The sequence below is a fragment of the Scyliorhinus canicula genome, chromosome 15 (genome assembly GCF_902713615.1).
Source record: "Scyliorhinus canicula chromosome 15, sScyCan1.1, whole genome shotgun sequence".
NCBI lineage: Eukaryota > Metazoa > Chordata > Chondrichthyes > Carcharhiniformes > Scyliorhinidae > Scyliorhinus > Scyliorhinus canicula.
Genome location: NC_052160.1, coordinates 5102905 through 5124593, shown reverse-complemented (window position 1 = coordinate 5124593; position 21689 = coordinate 5102905). Strand labels below are relative to the sequence as shown.

The 21689-nt window shown below is 43.1% G+C and overlaps 1 protein-coding gene across 2 annotated transcripts in view; it reads left to right on the top strand.

The window, feature by feature from the left end:
* The window catches only part of LOC119978683 (eukaryotic peptide chain release factor GTP-binding subunit ERF3A), a 74404-nt gene extending 53407 nt beyond the window's left edge, over positions 1–20997 (top strand). For both annotated transcript variants that reach the window (XM_038820476.1, XM_038820475.1), the window contains exons 9-14: positions 7–100; positions 1829–1909; positions 3180–3353; positions 6931–7020; positions 13885–14053; positions 17780–20997. In XM_038820476.1, coding sequence (XP_038676404.1) covers positions 7–100; positions 1829–1909; positions 3180–3353; positions 6931–7020; positions 13885–14053; positions 17780–17832 — 661 coding nt within the window. In that variant the 3' untranslated portion in view covers positions 17833–20997. The remainder of the gene's footprint in view (positions 1–6; positions 101–1828; positions 1910–3179; positions 3354–6930; positions 7021–13884; positions 14054–17779) is intronic.
* Positions 20998–21689: the final 692 nt, after the last annotated feature.

The following is a 21689-nucleotide window of genomic DNA, read 5'->3' as shown; positions in this document are numbered from 1 at the left end:
CTCCAGTGGGTTACCATTTATTCCCTATCTGGACAATTTGCCACATTTCTATAGGACAATCAATGGGCCTGTACGAGTACCAATTGTAGATAAATATAAGGTAAGCTAAAATAGCAAGCCATGGGCTGGTTTATTAAATTCCAAATACTCGACATGCCTTTCAACCTGTGCTTTATCATTAGAAAGACCAACTACCGATCAGAGTTGTGATTGAAACTTCGTTTGGCCAAATATCCAAACTATTTAATTATTGTTTTGGAGGCAGCACGGTGGCGCAGTGGGTTAGCACTTGCAGCGCCGAGCTCCCAGGTTCGATCCCGGCTCTGGGTCACTGTCCGTGTGGAGTTTGCTCATTCTCCCCGGTTTGCGTGGGTTTCGCCCCCACAACCCAAAAAGATGTGCAGAGTAGGTGGATTGGACACATTAAATTACCCCTTCATTGGAAAAAATGAATTGGGTACTCTTAAATGTTTTATTTTTTAAAAAAATCTTTTTATTAGGTAATGGTCAGTTTATCTGACCTGGAAAGATCTTGGATTGACCACCTCAATGTTGTGGCATAATGACATGCATGGTCTCCAGAGATGCAGTTCCTATCGAGTGTCATCCAAGCCAGTATTACAGTGCATTAATTAAGATGAGCGGTGGTCACATTCATCACTCATTTTATTGTAAGAGTACAGTTATGGTTACCCAGCATTGAGCCTGTATTTAGGGGATCTCCAATGCTTCAACTTTAGTAGACTGTGGAATTTTAGTTTTGTGTTTTTATTTGCAGCAGTTCCTGTTCCCTTATCACTCCTGTGCTTGCTGACTTGTCAAGCAATGTCACAATTTTAAAAGTCTTGCCCTTGTTTTCTAAATTCCACCCCCTCCCGCTGATCTCCAAGCCCACAACCATCTTAAAATTTACCTCTTTGACCAAACCTTTGGCCATCTGGCCTCCTACCACCTCAGTGGCTTAGGCATAATTTGTTTTATAATGCTCCTGTGACGTGCTTTGGAGCAACTCACCATATTAAAGGTGCTATATAAATATATTGTTGAGATTTAAAATGGACTTGGAGGCAGCACGGTAGCACAAGTGGATAGCACTGTGGCTTCACAGTGCCAGGGTCCCAGGTTCGATTCCCCGCTGGGTCACTGTGTGGAGTCTGCACGTTCTCCCCGTGTCTGCATGGGTTTCCTCCGGGTGCTCCAGTTTCCTCCCACAGTCCAAAGACGTGCAGGTTAGGTGAATTGGCCATGATAAAATTGCCCTTAGTGACCAAAAAAAAATGTTAGGAAGGGTTATTGGGTTATGGGGATAGGGTGGAAGTGAGGGCCTAAGTGGGTCAGTGCAGACTCGATGGGCCGAATGGCCTTCTGCACTGTTATGTTCTATAATTGAAATACTGCCATTATACTTTTGGCAGTGATATCTAGTGGCCTTGTCTGCAAGTACATCCTGGCAGATATCTGATTGATCCTTGGTCTGCAAATGAAATGGTAATGAGAAGAAATTGGAGGTACCTTGGAACATCTTGGTTCAGAGATTCATAGCTGTAATAGGAAGAACATTAAAAATTAGGCACAATTTTTTGTTTTAATCTCATTTTTCTGTTTTCATTATAGCCCATTTTCAGTTGTAGTTACAAGAAACCTTGTTTTTTGTGAAGCAACTTTGATCTCAAAGCAGCTCTTTAAATTTGGATTGTTGAATAAAAGGGATGTTAGGGGTAACAAATTTAGTTGATGACATGGGTAGCTCGTATGTGGTAATTTGTACTTTAAACTGTTCTCTGTTTGAATAATTCTTGTGTAAGAAAATTTTCATTTTCTTTTCTAGGATATGGGTACTGTGGTTCTAGGCAAACTAGAATCTGGATTAATTGGAAAAGGACACCAACTTGTCATGATGCCAAACAAAGTAAGTAAACCTAGTTATTACACGTGTTTCTGAAATATAAAAATTTAATTAGACATTGCATGCCTCATTCAGTATGGTTGCAAGTGTCTGTTGGGCACTCCCGTACCATGGTACATATTGCAGCTACAATATTTTCATACATGGGCAGCATGATAGCACTGGCTTCATAGCGCCAGGTTCGATTTCCCCGCTGGGTCACTGTGCGGAGTCGTTCTCCCCATGTCTGCGTGGGTTTCCTCTGGTGCTCCGGTTTCCTCCCACAGTCCAAAGACGTGCAGGTTAGATGGATTGGCTATGCTAAATTGCTCTTAGTGTCCAAAAAAAGTTAGGAGGGAATATTGGGTTATGTGGATAGGGTGGAAGTGAGGACTTCAGTGGATCGGTGCAGACTCGATGGGTCGACTGCCCTCCTTCTGCACTGTATGTTCTTTAACCCAAATTATTTGTCAAGCCAGGTTATTGGACTTTCTTGAAGATGTTGGTATTTCTTGCAAGGCTGAACTTTTGCCCAGCTCCAGTTTCTCTGAGAAGATAGATCTGCTTTCAGTTGTCAAAATCCTTCTTCAGTGCTCTTTTGTGATGGGCAATAAAATTTATTTTTAGGATTAGTTAAAATCCAGGTGGTGCAGTGGTTAGCACTGCAGACTCACGGCGCTGAGGTTCTGGGTTCAATCCCAGCCCCGGGTCACTGTCCGTGTGGGGTTTGCCCCTTCTCCCCATGTCTGCGTGGGTCTCACCCCCACAACCCAAAGATGGGCAGGATAGGTGGATTGGCGACGCTAAATTTCCCCTTAACTGGGGTGTGGGGGTGGGGGGTGTGTGGGTATTCAAAATTTATTTTTACATTAAAAAAAAATTAGTTAAAATCCTAATCCAAATTCGGACCTCTGTTTTTCATAACTTCGGTACCCACAAGAAAGGGGTCATTTTGTGATGCCATGCAGTTCAGAGACACTTAATTCAACACCAAGATGAAGGGTCAAGTAGAGAGGTTTGTTAGTCTGCTCAAGTGTTACACCATCTTGAGCCACAATGTTCAGTTTCTTCTATTCTATTTAAATGGGAAACTTTTTTTTGCTTATCAGCATTTCATTGATTTTCTAATTTACCAGTTACTTTGGTTTATTTCCCAATTTAATGTTGGTTTTCATGGAAAATTTGCCAATTTAATGACTAGCAAGCTTTAAATATTTTTAGATCAAATCTGATTCCGGTTTGCAGGAGAAAACTTAAATATTAAACATAAAAAGACATGTTAATCTCTTTCCAGCACAACGTTGAAGTTCTGGGTCTCCTGTCTGATGACGTAGAGACTGAGACTGCAGATCCAGGTGAAAATCTAAAGATACGACTGAAAGGAATTGAAGAGGAGGAGATACTGCCAGGATTCATCCTGTGTGACCATGGCAGCCTTTGTCACTCGGGACGTACTTTTGATGCTCAGGTAACATTGTACTACTTTGTTACAAAATATTAGTAAAAAATTTGTTAGGTCTAGTTGATTCAGAAAATTATCTGAAAATACAGGAAGAAGTTTGTTCTATCAATCCATCTTGATAAAATCCAGTTTCATGATCTGGTGATAATTTAACTCCTTCCTAATTCTGCAAAAATACAATTTTGTTAAAGCCAGTGCTCTATTGTTTTTACTCTTTCAGCCATTACTCTATAAAGCATGAACCCGTTACGGTTATGATTTCCTTACTTGGAATGCTTTCTGGCAGTCTTGGTTTTGCACACGGCTGCAGTGACTTTCATTCCTTCATCGAATATGACTGCCAAATCTGGATGCAATTCTTAGACTTCATTAGAGTTGTTGGCTTTACGGCACGGAAGGAGGCCATTCAGCCCTTTGAGTCCATACCAGAGGGTATCTATAAAATACTATGAGGGATTGATAAAGTAAACATAGCTCAATGTTCCCCCTTGTGGGCAGTCTAGAATGTGAGGTCACAGATATAGATTGAGAGGTGGATTTAAAACAGAGATGAGGAGCGAAGAAACTTACAGCACAGGAACAGGCCCTTTGGCCCTCCCAGCCTGTGCCGATCCAGATATTTTATCTAAACCTGTCGCCTATTTTCCAAGGATCTACTTCCCTCTGTTCCCTGCCTGTTCATATATCTGTCTAGATGCATCTTAAATGATGCTATCGTGCCCGCCTCTACCACCTCCACTGGCAAAGCGAGGAATTACTACTTGCAGAGAGTGGTGAATGTGTAACTTGCTGCCCCATAATGCGGTGGAGTCTAAATCGTTAAATAGTTTCAAGAAGGAGATTGATTTTTTAAAAACGGGTTAAAGGGATATTGGGAACAGGTAGGGAGGTGGATTTGAGATCAGGAAGCGATCAGCCATGATCTGATTGAATGGCGGAGCAGGCTCAAAAGGGCAGAATTGCCTAATTCCTATGTTCAACTCTCTGGAACAATCCAGTCTGTCCCTATGACTTTAAAAGTTTATTACCCTCAAAGTGCCCATCTATAGAATTTACAATGCACAAGGAGGCCAGTCGGCCCATCGAGTCTGCACCGGCCCTTGGAAATGAAGAACCTGCTCATTCGGGTTAGGTGTGCTCTGTGCATCACTTTCAGTTGCATTAGCCGTGTGCAGGTGGAGGTGGAGGTGGAGTTGGTCTTGTTCAGTGCTTTGCTCCAGAGTCCCCACCATATTTCTTTCCTTAGTTCTTTCTCCCGTGACTCGTCCAGCAGGGAGCATACTCCTTCTAACAGTCTCCCAAGCAGTTCCGTTTCCCCCCAGGTTGCCCACGTCCAACAGTTCCTCTAACATTGATTTGATTTAAATTATTTGATTTATTATTGTCACATGTATTAGTATACAGTGAAAAGTATTATTGCATGCTATGCAGGCAACGCATACAGTACATAGGGAAGGAAGGAGAGACTACAGAATGTAATGTTACGGTCATAGCTAGGGTGTAGAGAAAAGATCAATTTAATACAAGGTAGGTCCATTCAAAAGGTCCATTGAGTGTCTCCGTGTCTGTGGATATGATGTCATCTCCTTGCAGTGCCACAGTTCGTTCCCATTGGGCAGTTGTAACCTTCCTCTCAGTCCGTGTAGAAGTCCCTATCTGTCAGCGTCCCTCCATGCTATCTCCACCTCTTAAATGTGGTGTCCATTGTGGCTGGCCGAACCTGTTTTTGCTTCTGATGGGAGCCATGGTGGACATTTGAGTCAGACCATGTCTCGTTTGACTCGAGATCTGGAGTGTGGCTACTACCACGGGGCTTGTTGAATGTTTGGCTGGTGAGGATGGATGTGCTGTTGCGGCACGGGCTCGGAGGGACGTCCCTATGCAGGAACTCTCCTCTATCCCATTCTGTTCTGGTTCCTTGACCCATCACCTCACTCGCTGCTGTGGCTACCCAATGATAATATTGTAGGTTTTGGAGTCCCCCACAAATGCCATGACCAATTTGTTCATTCCAATACTTTGAACAGAAGTAAAATACTGAGATGCCGTAAACCTTAAAATACAAATATTGAAGATACTTCAGTCAAGTGAAGTTTACCAAAAGCACAAATCATTTCACATTCAAATATAAACCCCTAAATTGGAAGATATTACAGATAACAGAACAAGGCAAGGAGAACAGGGATGAAACACATTGTCTACACATAAGTACTTAAAATCACATATGAAGTGTTCGTTAAAGGACAGAAATGAGCAGTGGATAAAAGATAAAGTGGATATAGACACCAGCACTGCGGCAGTGTTTTGATAGAGGTGTGAATCTCCAGTCATCCTTTACCCTTATGCTCACTGATCTACATTTGCTCTTTCCAACAATGGAAGTCTATAATCTTCATCTTGTTTAAATCTCGACACACACATGGTCCTTTTGTATATCTGAAACCTATAATTCCCTGCATTCCTTTCACCGTGGCATTTTGTGCTTTTACCAGTTGCTTTACCCTATCATTTACAGTCATGCATTCAGCTATCTAAGCCCTAAGACTTGGCATTTCATTGTAAAACCTTTCTGCTGCACCTTCCTCTTTCTGAGACCTCATGGAAACCCACTTTTTTAGCAATGCTTTGGCTGCTCATCCCTTGTTGCAGAGACCCTTTTTGTCTCATTTTTGTGAAGAAAATTGGGATTTTTTTTCCTAGATTAGGTGCACATTATTTACCTCGTTCACATCAAATTTTAAGAATTTCACTTTAACTCAAGCACCTTTTAGTTTCTTCCCCTGGTTTTCTGTTCCAATTCAATATTTGTATTTTTGAGTGGTACTGATGATCTGAAATTATTCAGTAATCTATTATGATTTAATTTTTTGAGCAAAAGCAGAGCTTGGAATGGTGGTGCAAACTACAGAAACGTATTTCATTTTGGTCATGTTACATTATTTTGCAGCTTTTTGCCAATTGCAGTGTGTTCAGAACTATTTGCAATTAGTCCATGTCTATGTACGATCCAATCTGAACCTCCAGCCTTGGGCTGATAGTAACAAGTAGCATTTGCATCCTGCCAAGACCATCTTGATCGAATGATCTCTGCTCATCATTCAGTAATCTTCACCATTGCCATATCCCCTATTGTCAACATCCTGGGAGGCACTATTCAGAAACTAGACAAATCGCTTAAATGGCTATTGAGTCACTCAGAAGCTGAGTATTCTGTGGCTGATTTACCCCCTGACTCCCCAAAACCCCTCAGTTGGCACCCAGGATAAAGCATTCCGCTTGATTGGTACCTCATCAAATATCCTCCTCCATTGTACCATCTACAGAAATGCATATCTTCTGGGAGAACCTTCTCCACACGGCTGCTGCGGAAAAAGCAGGTGCAATGCTAGCTTTGCCAACAACACTCATTGTTTGAGTGAATTTTTTAAACGTTCTTTCTCTGTCCAGTCCACTGTGTAGCACTTTAAAATCTTTTGTAACTTATTGATGTTCAGCATACATATGATGTGCATTTTTGGCTGCTTGCATAATTTGCCATGTATGCGCTTTCTAAAATTTAGTCTCCTGTTTATTTTTATTGCAGATAGTCATAATTGAGCATAAATCCATCATCTGCCCAGGCTACAATGCAGTGCTGCACATTCATACTTGCATTGAAGAAGTGCAGATCGCGGTAAGTCTGGAGAAGTTAAATAAATTATTTAATATATTTTAGTTTTCATTCAATAAATATCTGCATAGTTCAAAATGTTTTAGAAAGATCTGCACTCTGAAGTGATGCAGTGATTTTACGTAATGAATATTGGCCTTCAGAATATGCAAGTTAATGCATGAAACTGTACCTTCCCACAGATTAATTCTTGAATAAATGTTAGTTTAAAAGGTCTGGATGAAAGCAACTTTGTGTTGTTTTTAAATTAATTCTGACCATTTAATTGTATGAAATATTAGCTGCATTTTATGGAACCTCATTGGCCAGGTTGCAGTATCAATCTACTGTCATTTATCTACATACCCATATACTTAATGTTTTTAAACAATGATGGTTGCTACTTGGGTTGTTTGTGCAAACAAATAAGGTTTACCGTAGGACTCTCAAAACCAAGGAAAAGCAAGTCTTTTTGTTTTCCTAATGGGAGCTCTGATTTTCTTTCCTTCAGTTCTGCCTCATGACCACTTCTTTATTACAGAAAATTATTTAGGTGGAAATGCTGATGGTGTTAGTAAGGCCTAATTCAGGACATGCCCCTAAAACACTAAACTTTTACTATCACCCATGAACATGCATACAACTTATGATCTGGTTAAGGATCAGGAACTTTCTTTTTGTAGATAAAACTTGAAATTCCAGATATTTATTAAGATTCCAATGTTTTAAACAGATTAATTTTTACTATACAAAAGTAAGCAAAATAAACAGTTCACACTATCTATCTTGCACTCAACATTCAGAATTAAACACCAATAAAAAGCAACATCCTGTAGATGCTGGAAATCTGAAATAAAAACAGAAAATGCTACAGAAACTCTGACGAAGAGTCATACGGACTCGACGTTAACTCTGTTCCTCTTTCTACAGATGCGGCACCACCTGCTGAGCTTTTCCAGCATTTTCTGTTTTTATTCAGAATTTTTAACAAAATGTATTTTATTACAAACATGTATCAAAACCGGTTACAGCGATCAAATACCCTAGGAAACATACTTCCTTACAATCAACTATACAGTCTATACAGATTCCCCCCCCCCCCCCCCCCCCCCCTGTGACGAACAGCCCCTCAAACATGGTCACAAACATCCCCCACCTTTCCTCAAAACCCCCCCCTGAGGAGCCCCTTAACTCATACTTTATCTTCTCTAATCGCAGGAAGTCATACTGGTCACCCAGCCATGCTGCTACCCCTGATGGTGATGCCAACCCCCACTCCAGCAACATTTGCCACCAAAGGGTCCGGGCCCACCTTCTCCTCCACTATCCTGGCTAAGACTGCAAACGCTCCCACCCAGAATCTTCCCAATTTTTTTGCAAACCCAAAACATGTGCGCGTGAGTCACTGGCCCCCACCCACACCTCTCCCACATCTGCTACCCCCACCCACTCATTCTCACCCGAATCATATGCACCCTGTGCACCACCTTAAACTGTATCAGGCTCATCCTTGCACATGACGATGTCCCGTTTGCCCTGCGCAGTGCCTCACTCCATGCTCCCCAATTGATCTCTCGTCCCAACTCCGCTTCCCATTTTCCCTGATCTTCACCACCTGCTTGCTTCCCTGCTCCCCCGGCCACTTGTATATATCCCCAATTCTTCCCTCCCCTTCCACATCCGGAAGCAGCAGTCGCCCCAGCAGGCAATCTAGGGAACCCCCTCCAGACCTTTCGCGTAGAGTCCCTAACCTGCAGATACCTGAACTCACTCCCCCTCGGCAGCTCTACCCTCTCCCTTAGCTCCCCCAAACTGGTGAACCCTTCCTCCAAATACAGATCCCTCACCTTGAACAGCCCCACTTCCCTCCATGGAGGCAATTATATTGACGCAAATTAGGCAACGCCAACCCACCCTCTGCCTCTGTAGCAGGGTCCTCCCCACCCTCGGCACCTTCCCCGCCCATACAAAGTCAGGAATGATCGTGTCCACTTTCCGAAAAAAGGCCTTTGGTATGAAGATCGGGAGAGCCTGAAAGATAAACGAACCTCGGCAGAATATTCATTTTCACCATTTGGACCCTCCTTGCCAGCATTAAGTGCAGTATATCCCACCTCTTAAGATCCTCCCTAGCCTCCTCCACCAGCTTCGTTAAGTTCCACTTATGGAGCCCCATCCATTTCCTCGCTACCTGAATCCTCAAATACCTGAACCTATTCCTCGCTACCGTAAATGGCATTCTCTCCCCCCCCCCCCCCCCCCCCCCCCAAATTAGCCCACTGTGCCAGCTCATTCACCGGGAATACCTCGCTTCCCTCTCCATTCAGCTTGTACCCTGAGAACACTCCAAACCTCCCCAGCAGGCCCATAATCCTTCCCATACTCTCCAACGGATCCGAAACATACAGGAAGAGGTATTCGGCATAGAGTGACACCTGATTCTCTCTCTGTCCCGTCATAACCTCCACCACTCTGCCGACCCCCTGAGAGCCATCGCCAATGGCTCTATGGCCAGCGCAAACAGAAGTGGTGACAGCGGGCACCCCTGCCTCGTACCCCTGTGTAAGTCAAAGTTTTGTGAGCTCCTATCATTCGTCCTCGACTTCCGGTGACGGCGGGCGGGAGGCAGCCGCTCGTTGGAGGGCTCCCGTTCGGGAACGGAATTGTCGGGGATTGATGCCCGGTCCTAGGGGCAGCGAAGGGGGTAAAGGTCAGGAGAAAGCACAGGGAAGGGATATGTCGAGGACCAGTAAAAAAAAAAAACGGCCATGAAAACAGCTGAAAGTCCGTCGGGGAGTAGAAAGGTCACCGCGGGGTCGGTAAAGAAAATGCAGGCTGGAGCACCAGGGGAGGCCGCATTGCTTACGGTGATGGCTGCGGAATTCGAAAGGCAGTTTACAAAATACATGGAGACAATGAGAAAGGAGATGAGGGAGGTTTGAGTGTGCTGGTGGTGGAGGCGATTTCCCCAGTGACGACTGCGGTGGTGAGCGCAGTGGCGGAGGTGAGGAAGCAAGGGGAGGCACTGAAGGAAGTGGAGGAGACATTATTACAGCACGGTGATCAATTTGCCTCGATGGGGAACGAGATGCGGAAGGTGATGGAGATTAGCAAGGATCTGCGAGGAAAAATAGAAGACCTGGAAAACCGATCCAGGCGACAGAATTTGAGGATTGTGGGGCTGCCCGAAGGAGTTGAAGGGCTGAGGTCGACTGCGTATTTTGCCGCGATGTTGGCAAAACTATTGGGGGAGGGGGAGGATCACTCCCGATATGAACTGGATTGGGCTCATCGGTCGTGGAGGCCAGTACCAAAGGCGAGTGAGCCGCCAAGGGTAGTGACTCTGTGCTTCCGTCGGTACAGTGTGAAGGAGAAGGTCCTGTGCTGGGTCAAGCAGAAGCGGGTGGTGCAGTGGGCTGGAGCTGGTATATGTGTATACCAGGACCTTATGGTGGAGCTGGTGAGGCGGGCTGCTTTCAACCCGGTGAAGAAGGCACTGTACATTAGCAAGGTGCAGTGCGGCATTGTATATCCAGCGAAGCTGAGGGTGACGTACAAGCTCAAGGACTTTTATTTTGGAACGGCAGAAGCAGCGGAGGAGTTTGCGAAGGCAGACTGTGGCAGAACTTAGAAATTGAGAAATGGTCATGTGCCGATGGAACCTCATGACTGTATTTTCTTTTTGTTTCACTGCATGCGGGTGTATGGGCTAAAGGAGCGAATGTTGTATATATTTGGAAAAGGGAAGTGATGGGACTTTCACTCGAAGTGAGGGCTCTTTGGGGTGTAGGTGGATATGCGAGGTTTGTGTGCTGAAAGGGGATTTCTGGGCTTTCCTAGGGATGGGCAAGGGGGAAAGGGACCCAGGTGGGGGCTGGTTTAAGCCGGCCAGTGAACGGGAGTGAGGTGGGGGGAGGGGCTATGGCCAACGGAGCCTGGCAGAACAGGGTCCAAGTGGTCCAGCCGGGGTGGAAAGTTTGGGGGGGGAGGAACTGAGGTTGGAAGAAGTTTTTTTTTTTCTTTTTTAAAAAAAAAAAAAAATTTAGAGTACCCAATTAATTTTTTCCAATTAAGGGGCAATTTAGCGTGGCCAATCCACCTAGCCTGCACATCTTTCGGGTTGTGGGGGCGAAACCCACGCAAACACGGGGAGAATGTGCAAACTCCACACGGACAGTGACCCAGAGCCGGGATCGAACCTTGGACCTCGGCGCCGTGAGGCAGCAGTGCTAACCCACTGCGCCATCGTGCTGCCCGGTTGGAATAAGTTTTACAAGAGGCAGTGGACAGGAGGAGTTGGAGAGGGGGATGGTTTACAACTCTTGGGTATTATGTACTGTACTCTTTCAGAGGTTGGACGGCGTTGAGTGTGTGTGTGTGGGGGTGGCGGGCGGGGAGTGGACTCTATGGTGACCATGGACGGCCCCGGACTCCTTTTTCTTGTTCTCTGTTTTTTGTTTCCACCGTGGGAGGGTTTGTTTTATTGGATGCATATATTGACAGGTGGGCCGTTGTTTGGGGTGGTGGGAGGATGGGATTGTTGTTATTGTTAAGGGGATTGATTTTGTATTTGTTACCATTTACTGTCTGTGGGTGGGGTGTAAATTTTGAAGGAAACTGTGAAAATGGAGAATAAAAACATTTATTTAAAAAAATATATCATTTGTCATCGCCCTCTCCCTTGGTGCCACATACAGCAACCGTACCCATGCCACAAATCTCGGCCCAAAACCTCGAACAAATACCACCACTCCACCCAATCAAATGCCTTCTCCGCGTCCATGGACACCACCACCTCCGGTACCAGAGCCCCGACTGATTCATCACCACATTCAACAGCCGTCTTATATTACTCGCCAGCTGCCTGCTCTTCACAAAGCCTGTTTGGTCTTCTGCCACCACCCGGGGACACACACCTCCATCCACCCTGCCAACAACTTAGCCAATGCTGTTCAATAGTGATATGGGCCTATACGACCCACATTCCACCGGGTCCTTCCCCTTTTTCAGAATTCGTGTGATTACTGCCTGCGTCATTGTCTCCGGCAACTCCCCCTTCTCCAGCGCCTCATTAAATGCCCCAACAGATGTGGTGCCAGGTACGTCACAAATTCCTTATAGAATTCCGCCGAACACCCATCCAGCCCAGGGCCTTTCCCTGACTTCATACCCCTGATACTATCCAGCACCTCCCTCAGCCCCAGAGGCTCCTCCAACACCTGCCTCTTTGCTTCCTCTACCTGGGGAAATTCCAGCTTGTCCAGAAACCCCGTCATGTCCCCCTCCTCTCCGCCTCATTTCCCTGGTAGTGCTCCCTAAATGCCTCATTTATCTTCCTTGGCTCTGACACCACATCCCCAGTCCGTATGTTCAATATTTCCCTGGACGCAGCCTGCCTCTGCAGCTGGTGCGCCAGCATGCAGATCGCCTTCTCCCCATACTCATTTTGCACCCCCTTTGCCCTGCGCAGTTGCCCTACCGCCCTCCCTGTTGTCAGCCTGTCAAACTGTTTTATTCAGAATTAATATGAGGTAAACATGAATTAACAGGCAGACTGGTCAACCACAAACTACAGATCAAATGGCAGGTCTAACCAAGACGGGTCCTATGAATTTCTCAGCCACCCAAATAGAGATCAGTGATTACCAAGAGTCATCAAAATCTTTTAAACTCTTGTCAACTCTGTCTGCCTCGAGGGATTGGCTCCTCTCCTTCAAAGAGCTAGTCTGATTCCCAACTGACAGCAACTCCACCAGAGTTCCACGGGTTTAATCCTCGCTAAAAAGCACACTTCCAAATCTCTTTCAACAAATCCAGCAGCTCTTGGTTGTCATTTCCAGATGAGCTGACTTCTGAGAGTGTGTTTCATCAGGCCAGGTACACTCCAGCCTCTAAACACTGGCGTGGCCCCTGCCCTGCTGCTAACAACTCTTTCTGGAGCAGGCAACTGAGCACCAACTCTTCACCGGGCTATCAATTGCTCCTGGGCTTCTGAGGCCCAGCTGCTTGAAGCTTGTGACTGCCACATCTTCAGCTCTAGTCTAAAACCTATTTGTGTGCTCTTACTTTTCGTGCTGTCAAAATACAGTCGCCTGGTCACTCTTCACCCCAAAATCCCAGTCCTTAGGTTGGATTTAAAATGAAATAGCATAAAGCCCTCTTTTGAGCATGTGTGGTCTGTCCCCGTCTCTCTTCCACCACCACCGCCCCCTCTCTTTCCTAACCACCGACTGCACTCTGCAGGCATGCTGGGAGTTGTAGTCCCAACTGGCTGGAAAGCACCATAAATTACCCACAGGCCTTGTGTGCCAGTCATGGAAGTGTGTGTGGTGTCAACTCACCAATTTGTCATAATGGCACAGATGAAATGTAAAGTTGAAGTCAGAATGAACTTGGGTATAAACCAATCTTCCCAAAACCTCCCTTGGATGTCAGCTTGATATGATATTCACTGTTAAACCAGAGGTGGCCAATATAGGAAAAAGTGCACATCAGAAATTGGAGCTTGCAGATTCCGGCAGATGTTTGGATGGGTGATATTAATGCTCGTCTTTTTTAAACTGCATGGTTCTGCGATTTAGCCTTTTCTCTGACTTTAAACAGACCTGTGGGGGTTATTTCTTGTGTAGGGTACAGGGTGGAATAAAGTTCTGGTTGAAGTCTTAAAACGGGTGTCTTTTGTGACTTCCTTGAATTCTGACATTTTATCCTCCAATACAATGTTTAAGTCGACATCTTGGGAATAATGCATCTAAAATGCGAACAGGAATTTTACTACTTCCCCAGTGTGAAAGTACAATATAATCTGGTTTGGTTCTTGGTACAATTCAGGCAAGTTTAAATCTAAATGAAGATGAATAATTCCTGTGCAACTGTTCCTTTTTCTAGGCCTTAATCTGTCTGGTGGATAAGAAGTCTGGAGAGAAGAGCAAGACGCGGCCCCGTTTTGTCAAGCAGGATCAGGTTTGCATTGCTCGTTTAAGGACAGCAGGAACTATCTGCCTCGAGACCTTCAAAGATTTTCCTCAAATGGGGCGTTTTACCTTGAGGGACGAAGGTTAGCCATAGATTTTTACAAAAGTCCACACTTTAATCACTAAGTGGGATTTGTTCACTGGATATTTCTAACCTTGAGTTCTCTAATTCTGTTGTGTAACTTGTTCATGACCATATGGTCAGATTGAATATTTGCCAGTCCAGCAACTTGACCAATGAAAAACTTGACGCATTTAGTAATTGAACAAAAGGAGCACAGTGCAAGCATTCTTGGAATTTGTCTTATGCAACCATGCATAATTGTGAACCTGTATCTTTTGTAGGAAAAACATTTATAGTTTTGAAGTGAAAAAAAATTTGGAGGAGTCAGTAGAGAGAAACTGATTTGTTTTCTTCCTGCCCAAACTTATGCGCTTTAAAATTTATTTTTAAAAAGGAATCTTTAGAGCTTATGTTCTTTGTTGAGAATTATGAATTGAGTTGATTCTCCATTTGTGCTAAGATATGAATCAATCTGACGATTACATTAAGCAATTTAGATTGAGCTCCAGAGGATTGTTTTGGGAGGGGAGCAATCCTAGTAATACGGTGAGGAGTCCCCTAAGTTCCCAGGTTACGTTTGCAAGGCAATTGCCCAGAAGTACAAACTTTCCCGTTGCAATTCTCCTGCAGTGGGAACCATCTGAAAATTTGATTTAATTTGCAAATTCCAAATGGTTCTGACTGGGTTACACTGATGGGTATTCCTAACCAGTTAGCAGAAATAAAACTTCTTCTAACTTCTGGGTAACTATTGCACAGGTCACAGGTAGCACAGTGGGTTAGCCGTGCTGCCTTACGGCGCAGAGGTCCCAGGTTCGATCCCGGCTCTGGGTCACTGTCTGTGTGGAGTTTGCACATTCTCCCCATGTTTGCGTGGGTTTTGCCCCCACAACCCAAAGATATGCAGGATTGGTGGATTGGCCATGCTAAATTGGCCCTTAATTGGAAAACATTTATTGGGTACTCTAAATTTATATAAATAAAAACTATTACACAGATCCACATTGACCCTGCATGCGGCTCCACCCAATGAGACTGCACCCCTGTCAAGAATCCCAACTCACAGGATACCCCTACCCACTTAGCCTATTCATTTACCTTCCCCCTGGCCTGTCGCAGACCGTTAAACATCACTGGATCTTTTAAGTTTTCACTGTTTTAAAAAAGGGGTGTGGTTTCCTTCCCATCACCAGGCTGCACTTCAACACTAGGCCCCAGGGATGCACTGCACTGCCCAGATTTCCCTGGCCTAGTCCATTATGTCGGCTGAAATAGGATTTTGGGTAAGAAAGTGGGAACAGAGTGGCAATCCAATGCTGATTTCCACTAAGAGGGCCTTCAGGCCCACAGTCATTTTGAGTTACTCACTGCAAGATTCCACACCTCTTGTCTGCACTTGTAGTCACAATATTGATATGGCTAGTCCCGTTCAGTTTCTGGTCAATGGTAACCCCCAGGACGTTGAAAGTGGAGGATTCTGTGATGGTAATGCCATTGAATGACATGGGGTGATGGTTAGATTATCTTGTTGGAATTTGTGTATACAATTTTGTTGTTGGCATTTTCAAAAAATTCCTGTCAATGAGGAATTGGGTTTTGAAATTTAGGACCGTGACATTTTCTGGCAATTCTGAGTTGACGTGTGGTTTAACCCAGTGGTTCTTGGCCTTTTTTTGCTTCTGACGCCCTGCCGTTCAGTGTTATAAAATTTAGCCCCACAATTAAATTTATTCTGTGTTTGCTTAATATGAAATTTATTTCTGGTCCTAAGAAATAATTCTGTCTCGAGTTATGTCCCATGTTCATCCTGATCGACTTCTACTTAATTTGGAATACTGTTGCGAAGATTGATGGTGTTAATGGCTATATCTCTCGTATCTTGTATCCATTGATCGTGAGCTGAGAGGTGTGCCTGCTTAGCTGGGTACTGTTTCCTTGACAACATGACTGGTCAATGACCATGAGTCTTGGAGGTTAAGTAGCAGTTTCTTGTTCCTCCTGTTCTCCACAGGGCTGGAAGTTGAGAATAGTGCTGTTGTTGTTTTGTGACACTCTCAGCTGGAAGATAAAACGTGATATTCTGGATACTATAACTTTGGGAATTTATGCTTAATGGAGTATAACGTGAACACATGTGTAATAGTCCACTTTGGCAGGAAGAATAAAAGATGAGCTTATTATTGAAATGGTGAGAGAGAGAGATTGCAGAGATCGGAGTACAGAGGGATCTGGGTGTCTGAATGCAGGAATCACAAGGCGAGTGTACAGGTACAGCTAGTAATTATGAAAGCTAATAATGTGATAATTTATTGTGAGGGGAATTGATTACAGAAGTAGGAAAGTTATCTTCAATTATACAAGGCATTGATGAGACCACATCAAGGGTATTGTGTACAGAATCGGTCTCCTTAGGGCAGCACAGTGGTTAGCATTGCTGCCTACGGCGCTGAGGACCTGGGTTCAAATCCCGGCCCTGGGTCACTGTCCGTGTGGAGTGTGCACATTCTCCCCGTGTCTGCGTGGGTTTCGCCCCCACAACCCAAAGATGTGCAGGATAGGTAGATTGGCTACTCTAAATTGCCCCCTTAATTGGAGAAAATAATTGGGTACTCTAAATTTATAAAGAAAAAAGAATTGGTCTCCTTATTTAAGAAAATATGTAACTGCATTCAAAGCAGTTCAGAGAAGGTTCACCAGAAATGGGCGGGTTGTGTTATGAGGGAAGGTTGGAGAAGTTGGGCTTGTACCTGCTGGAGTTTAGAGTAAGTGGCAGCTTGACTGAAACATTTAATAATAATAATCTTTATTGTCATAGGTAGGCTTACATTAACACTGCAATTATGTTACTGTGAAAAGCCCCTAGTTGCCACACTTTGGTGCCTGTTCGGGGACACTTGAGGGAGAATTCAGAATGTCCAAATTACCTAAGAGCACATCTTTCGGGATTTGTGGGAGGAAACCCACGCAGACACGTGGAGAACGTGCAGACTCCGCACAGACAGTGACCCAAGCCGGGAATTGAATTTGGGATCCTGGCGCTGTGAAGTAAGAGTACTAACCACTGTGCTGCCGGGCAGCCCCTTAAAATCCTGAGTGGTCTTGACCGGGTGGATGAGGATGTTTCCACTTGTCGGAGAATCTAGAACTAGGGGTCACCCATTTGAAATGAAATGAAAATGAAAATTGCTTATTGTCACGAGTAGGCTTCAATGAAGTTACTGTGAAAAGCCCCTAGTTGCCGCATTCCGACGCCTGTTCAGGGAGGCTGGTACGGGAATTGAACCGTGCTGCTGGCCTGCCTTGGTCTGCTTTAAAAGCCAGAAATTAGGAAAATTGTTTTCTGAAGGTCATGAGTCTCTGAGAAACTTTCTCAAACGGTAGTGGAAGCAGAGTCTTTGTACATTTTGAAAGCAGAACTAGATAATTGACCCACAAGGGAGTAAAAGATTATTAAAGTAGGCAGGAATGCGGGGTTCAAGTTGCAATCAGATCAGCCATGAACTTATTGAATGGCAGAGCAGACTCGAGTGGCTGCCTCCTGCTCCTAATTCATACATTTGTAAAATTGTCTGCGTGTTGGAAAAGAAGCCACTTGTGCACATTGCTTAAAACCTTGCTCCAGAACGCAGTCAAGAACCCATGGGTTAAACGATCCTTTAGCAAGTTCATTGAAACCGGTTTTGTGTAGTGCAAATTGTATTTACCAAAGCAATAAATTACACTTTTGTTTCTCCCCCTCCAAAAGGTAAAACTATTGCAATTGGGAAGGTCCTGAAGCTGATCCCAGAGAAGGACTGAAAATCCACTATGTAATGCTGCACAATACTGTGATGAAAAAGGACTCAGCAACAGCCTACTTCACGCCTTCCTTTCCTGGTTTTCATTGTCCCTCTGCCCATCGATATCTTTATCTTCTCATAAACTGCAAATTGCTGTAAACATGTCCACATTTTACGTCAGCTTTCTCATATTGAGAGCTCTGCTATGCCATTGTTAAAGCTACAATTTTAAATCCTTCTCTTCTGAAATCTGCTTCCTTAGAAATACAGCAATAGCTACCTAACTGATGTGGACAGAATTGCCTGCAAAAATAAAATTAAACCAAACCAAAAAAGTTTATTTTATTCTGGCATCATTCTCTTTTGTGCGCATTCTTGCTCACCTGCTTTTTCCAACTAGATCAGGTTATTCAGATCAGCGTGCGTTCATGTGTTAGAAAGGCATCTATAGAGATAATATTGGTTTGAAATATTGAGTTACTTTGGGAAGGATTCTTGTGAAATGAACCTTTCCCCAGCTTGCCAGCTGGTGTCCCAGCAAATGATTTCTTGTTGATTTAATTTTTACCTCCTGTCCTAAATGTTTTATAAACCTCTGCCATGTACCCCCACAGTATGTTTGTGGTTTTACAAAAGCATGATGCATTTTATTGTAAACCTTGTATGTGCTGGGTATCATTATTCCAGCGCTGACAAAGATTATTTTGAAGCGACTGTTTCCCTTCAATTAATGCCACCTCCAAAAGAATCAAACCTCTCTTTACAAAAAAAAGGTACACAACAATTAAATAATGTGAATCGCTTGGGAAGAACCTCGGGGGGGGGGGGGGGGGGGGGGGGGGGGGGAGGGAGAAATGAGAACAAAGAGCTGCTGCATGAGCTATGGTGTTATATTCCACTTTGAACAAGCAGTATATTAACATGGGTGTCTATCCAGGTTTGATTCTTTTGACTTGAAATGCTATTTAACATAATGGGTTGCAATATCTGTAACTGAGTTTCTATTTTCCTGCTTATAAGCACATTACATGATAGACCAGTTAGTATACGTGGGTGCACATGTAACAAGTTTGCAACTTTAGGTGGGGGATTTTAACACTTGCTTACAAGTTACATATCAAACTATTAAAATTTTTCAGTGTATTGATTTTGAGTGGCTATTTCTTAGATGAGGAATGAAAAAATCAGCTGAAATAGAACCTGTGTGGTTGATATACAAAATGTGAGAAAATATAGTTCTTGTACATATTTGAAAACCTTGTATTTGAGACTGCAGTTATTTAATATAATGGTAAGTTTGTTACCGCTAAAGAGTCATGCTGAGGATGTTTTAAAATTCCCTCGCCTCACAAAGTTACTATTCCAGTTAATGAAAGGGATTTATGAAAGGATGATTGGACTAGCCCTAAAGTACAGAACAATGAGCAATGGTATGAATGGGCCTATTCTGAAAAAACTGCAATTACATGTCATTTTGTTGTAAAGCAGCAAATTACATTCAGACTTTGGACAAAGATATACCTGAACACTAATCTAGAGCAAATTCAGTTGATCCTCAGGGCCAGTACTAATATGAACTGTGTGCTGCCTGTGAAATTGAGCGATACAATCCCACAACGCCTAATCGCATTATTTCATCTATTTTAGTGAGTCGAATGATTAAGCGGCAACCGATTTTTCCCCTTGATTTTCTTTGCGCTTACTTAGTTCCAGTTGTGCATAGAAACAAAAATCCCATTGTTTTGTCAGCTTGTTTTCAAAACAAAATAATCTGGGAATTTGCTGCTCGAGGAAAAGTTGGTGCTTCAATATATGAATGGCAATATTTCCCATGGTTTCTGCTATTGCAGTGTTTTCTTTAATTGGTTAAGTAGGTAAGTGTGTAAAGAAAATGCTAATTGCTGCTGTATGAAATGCCCTTTTAATTGGGCAAATGTTGGCTTTGTCTTGGTGATCCCACTTGAAGTTGTCTGTTTTATAATGAAGTATCATTGGCACTGCACAAGCCTGGTGTAAGACAGCACAGCTGTTAAATATGACCACAGTATTGTATAGTATACAAGTTTCTTGTATGCATTCTTAATCTCGCAAAATAAAATTTGATTTCATTTCCATTGGCATATTGTCTCTAACTGGAGATCTAGCTAAGAGTACATGTTTGGTTTTGGTTTTTTATCATGTAAATGCATTCATGTAATTTTGTTAACCAAGATGAGCAGAAGGGACTGTGAAGTTTCCATCGAAGAGGCTTGCTTTGTTACTATTCTTTCCTGAAAATACATTATGCTGAAAAGGTTTCATACAGGCTACTTTTTCCAGGTTGTGGAAGGACCTCCATTTGTAAAACATACATTGCTAAAGATTTATACAGAATATTAATGGCAAAACCTTTGATAATCTGACTTGGTGTGTTTGCAACAATTCTGCTTTAAAAGTAAAATTTTCTATCCTTATTGACATCTATCTTGATCAATGTATTGTTTACGGTAGGTGCAGTAATGAGTTTATTTTAGCTAAGTATATGGAGGATTAGCATCATCGCATCCATATGCACAAAATTAATGACTACCTTTATATAAGTGTACATACAAGGCTTTCTTAAGAGATGCTTATGATCTAACCGTGACCAGGCTATACCGATAACCAGGTGATTTAACACATTACCTTTTGCAGTGCAGGATATTGTTCACTAAAATGCATGGGATTCAATATCTGTTGAAAGCTAGAAGCAGAAAGTTGTATCAACTTGCTGAATTTCTCTGTTTAACTGAACTGAACTTCAGCTGTAAGTTGCTGCAAGTGATTTTTTTTGTCCACACTGTACTGTGCTTAAAGTGCAAATTGCACTTGCCCATGTATGTTATGATTTATTTCATTAACCAAACTGCAGAAGGGGAAATAAAAGTGATGATAAGATGGTTGTATTATGGACAATTTCATTACAAATAAATTGTGTGCAATGGAACATTATCTCAGTGAATTCCTAGGGAATAGTCTTGTGGCAAATGGGTTATTTAACCAGAATTGACTGTATAGAAAAGTCATTCATTTGTTTTTAAGTGCTGACTCTTCACGTATGTATGCACATTTATCAGAGCTAACCTTGGTTGCCAAGATGAAGTTGCGTGTTGTGAAATTGTATGTGGGATAGTGTTTAAATTACAATAAAGTTTTGTTGAAGGTATTTACACGAAATCATTTATTTGTATTCACAGGATAAGACCAGAGATGCAAGTAAACAAAGTAAAGTCATTCTCTTCCTTTCGTTCAATAGCTGAACAGGCCAGGAAAATCTTGGGACTGTGCTCAGCCTTGGTGGAAATGGAAGTTATTAAGTTGGTTCCAATTTCCTGGCTGGAAATAGGAAAATCAGATCATATTTGCTCTCCGGTCATTATCCTGTATCTCTGCTGAAAATGCCTTTAAATACCCACTTCAGTGTAACTTGCAGAATACATAAAGCTCGTGTGGCTGCCAGAACGTATTTGTCTGAACATCTGCAAAGATTTTCTCTTTCAGGAATAGCACTGAGGAAATGAGTGTAGGAGAAACCCCAGCAATGCATTTTGTTAAAAATAAACTTGCACATTCACCAATTATGCTACACCAGATCAGCTTTTATTAAATCCACACGTTATAGTCATGACAACTGTAGGCATGCATTTTTCTATAATTGAATATTGCAACAAAAAAAACCTCATCAACTTAATTGATAATTTTCAATTTATGCCACGTGATCTGTTTTATCTCATTTTTTAAAAAAAAGGTTCCGTGCTCAGTTGGATTTGAAAACTAAAATCACAGCACTGTCCCTGTGCAACTTTGCTTTTCCATTAAATGGGGCACAAGGGCTAACCACGGTTTGGTTGGGAACAT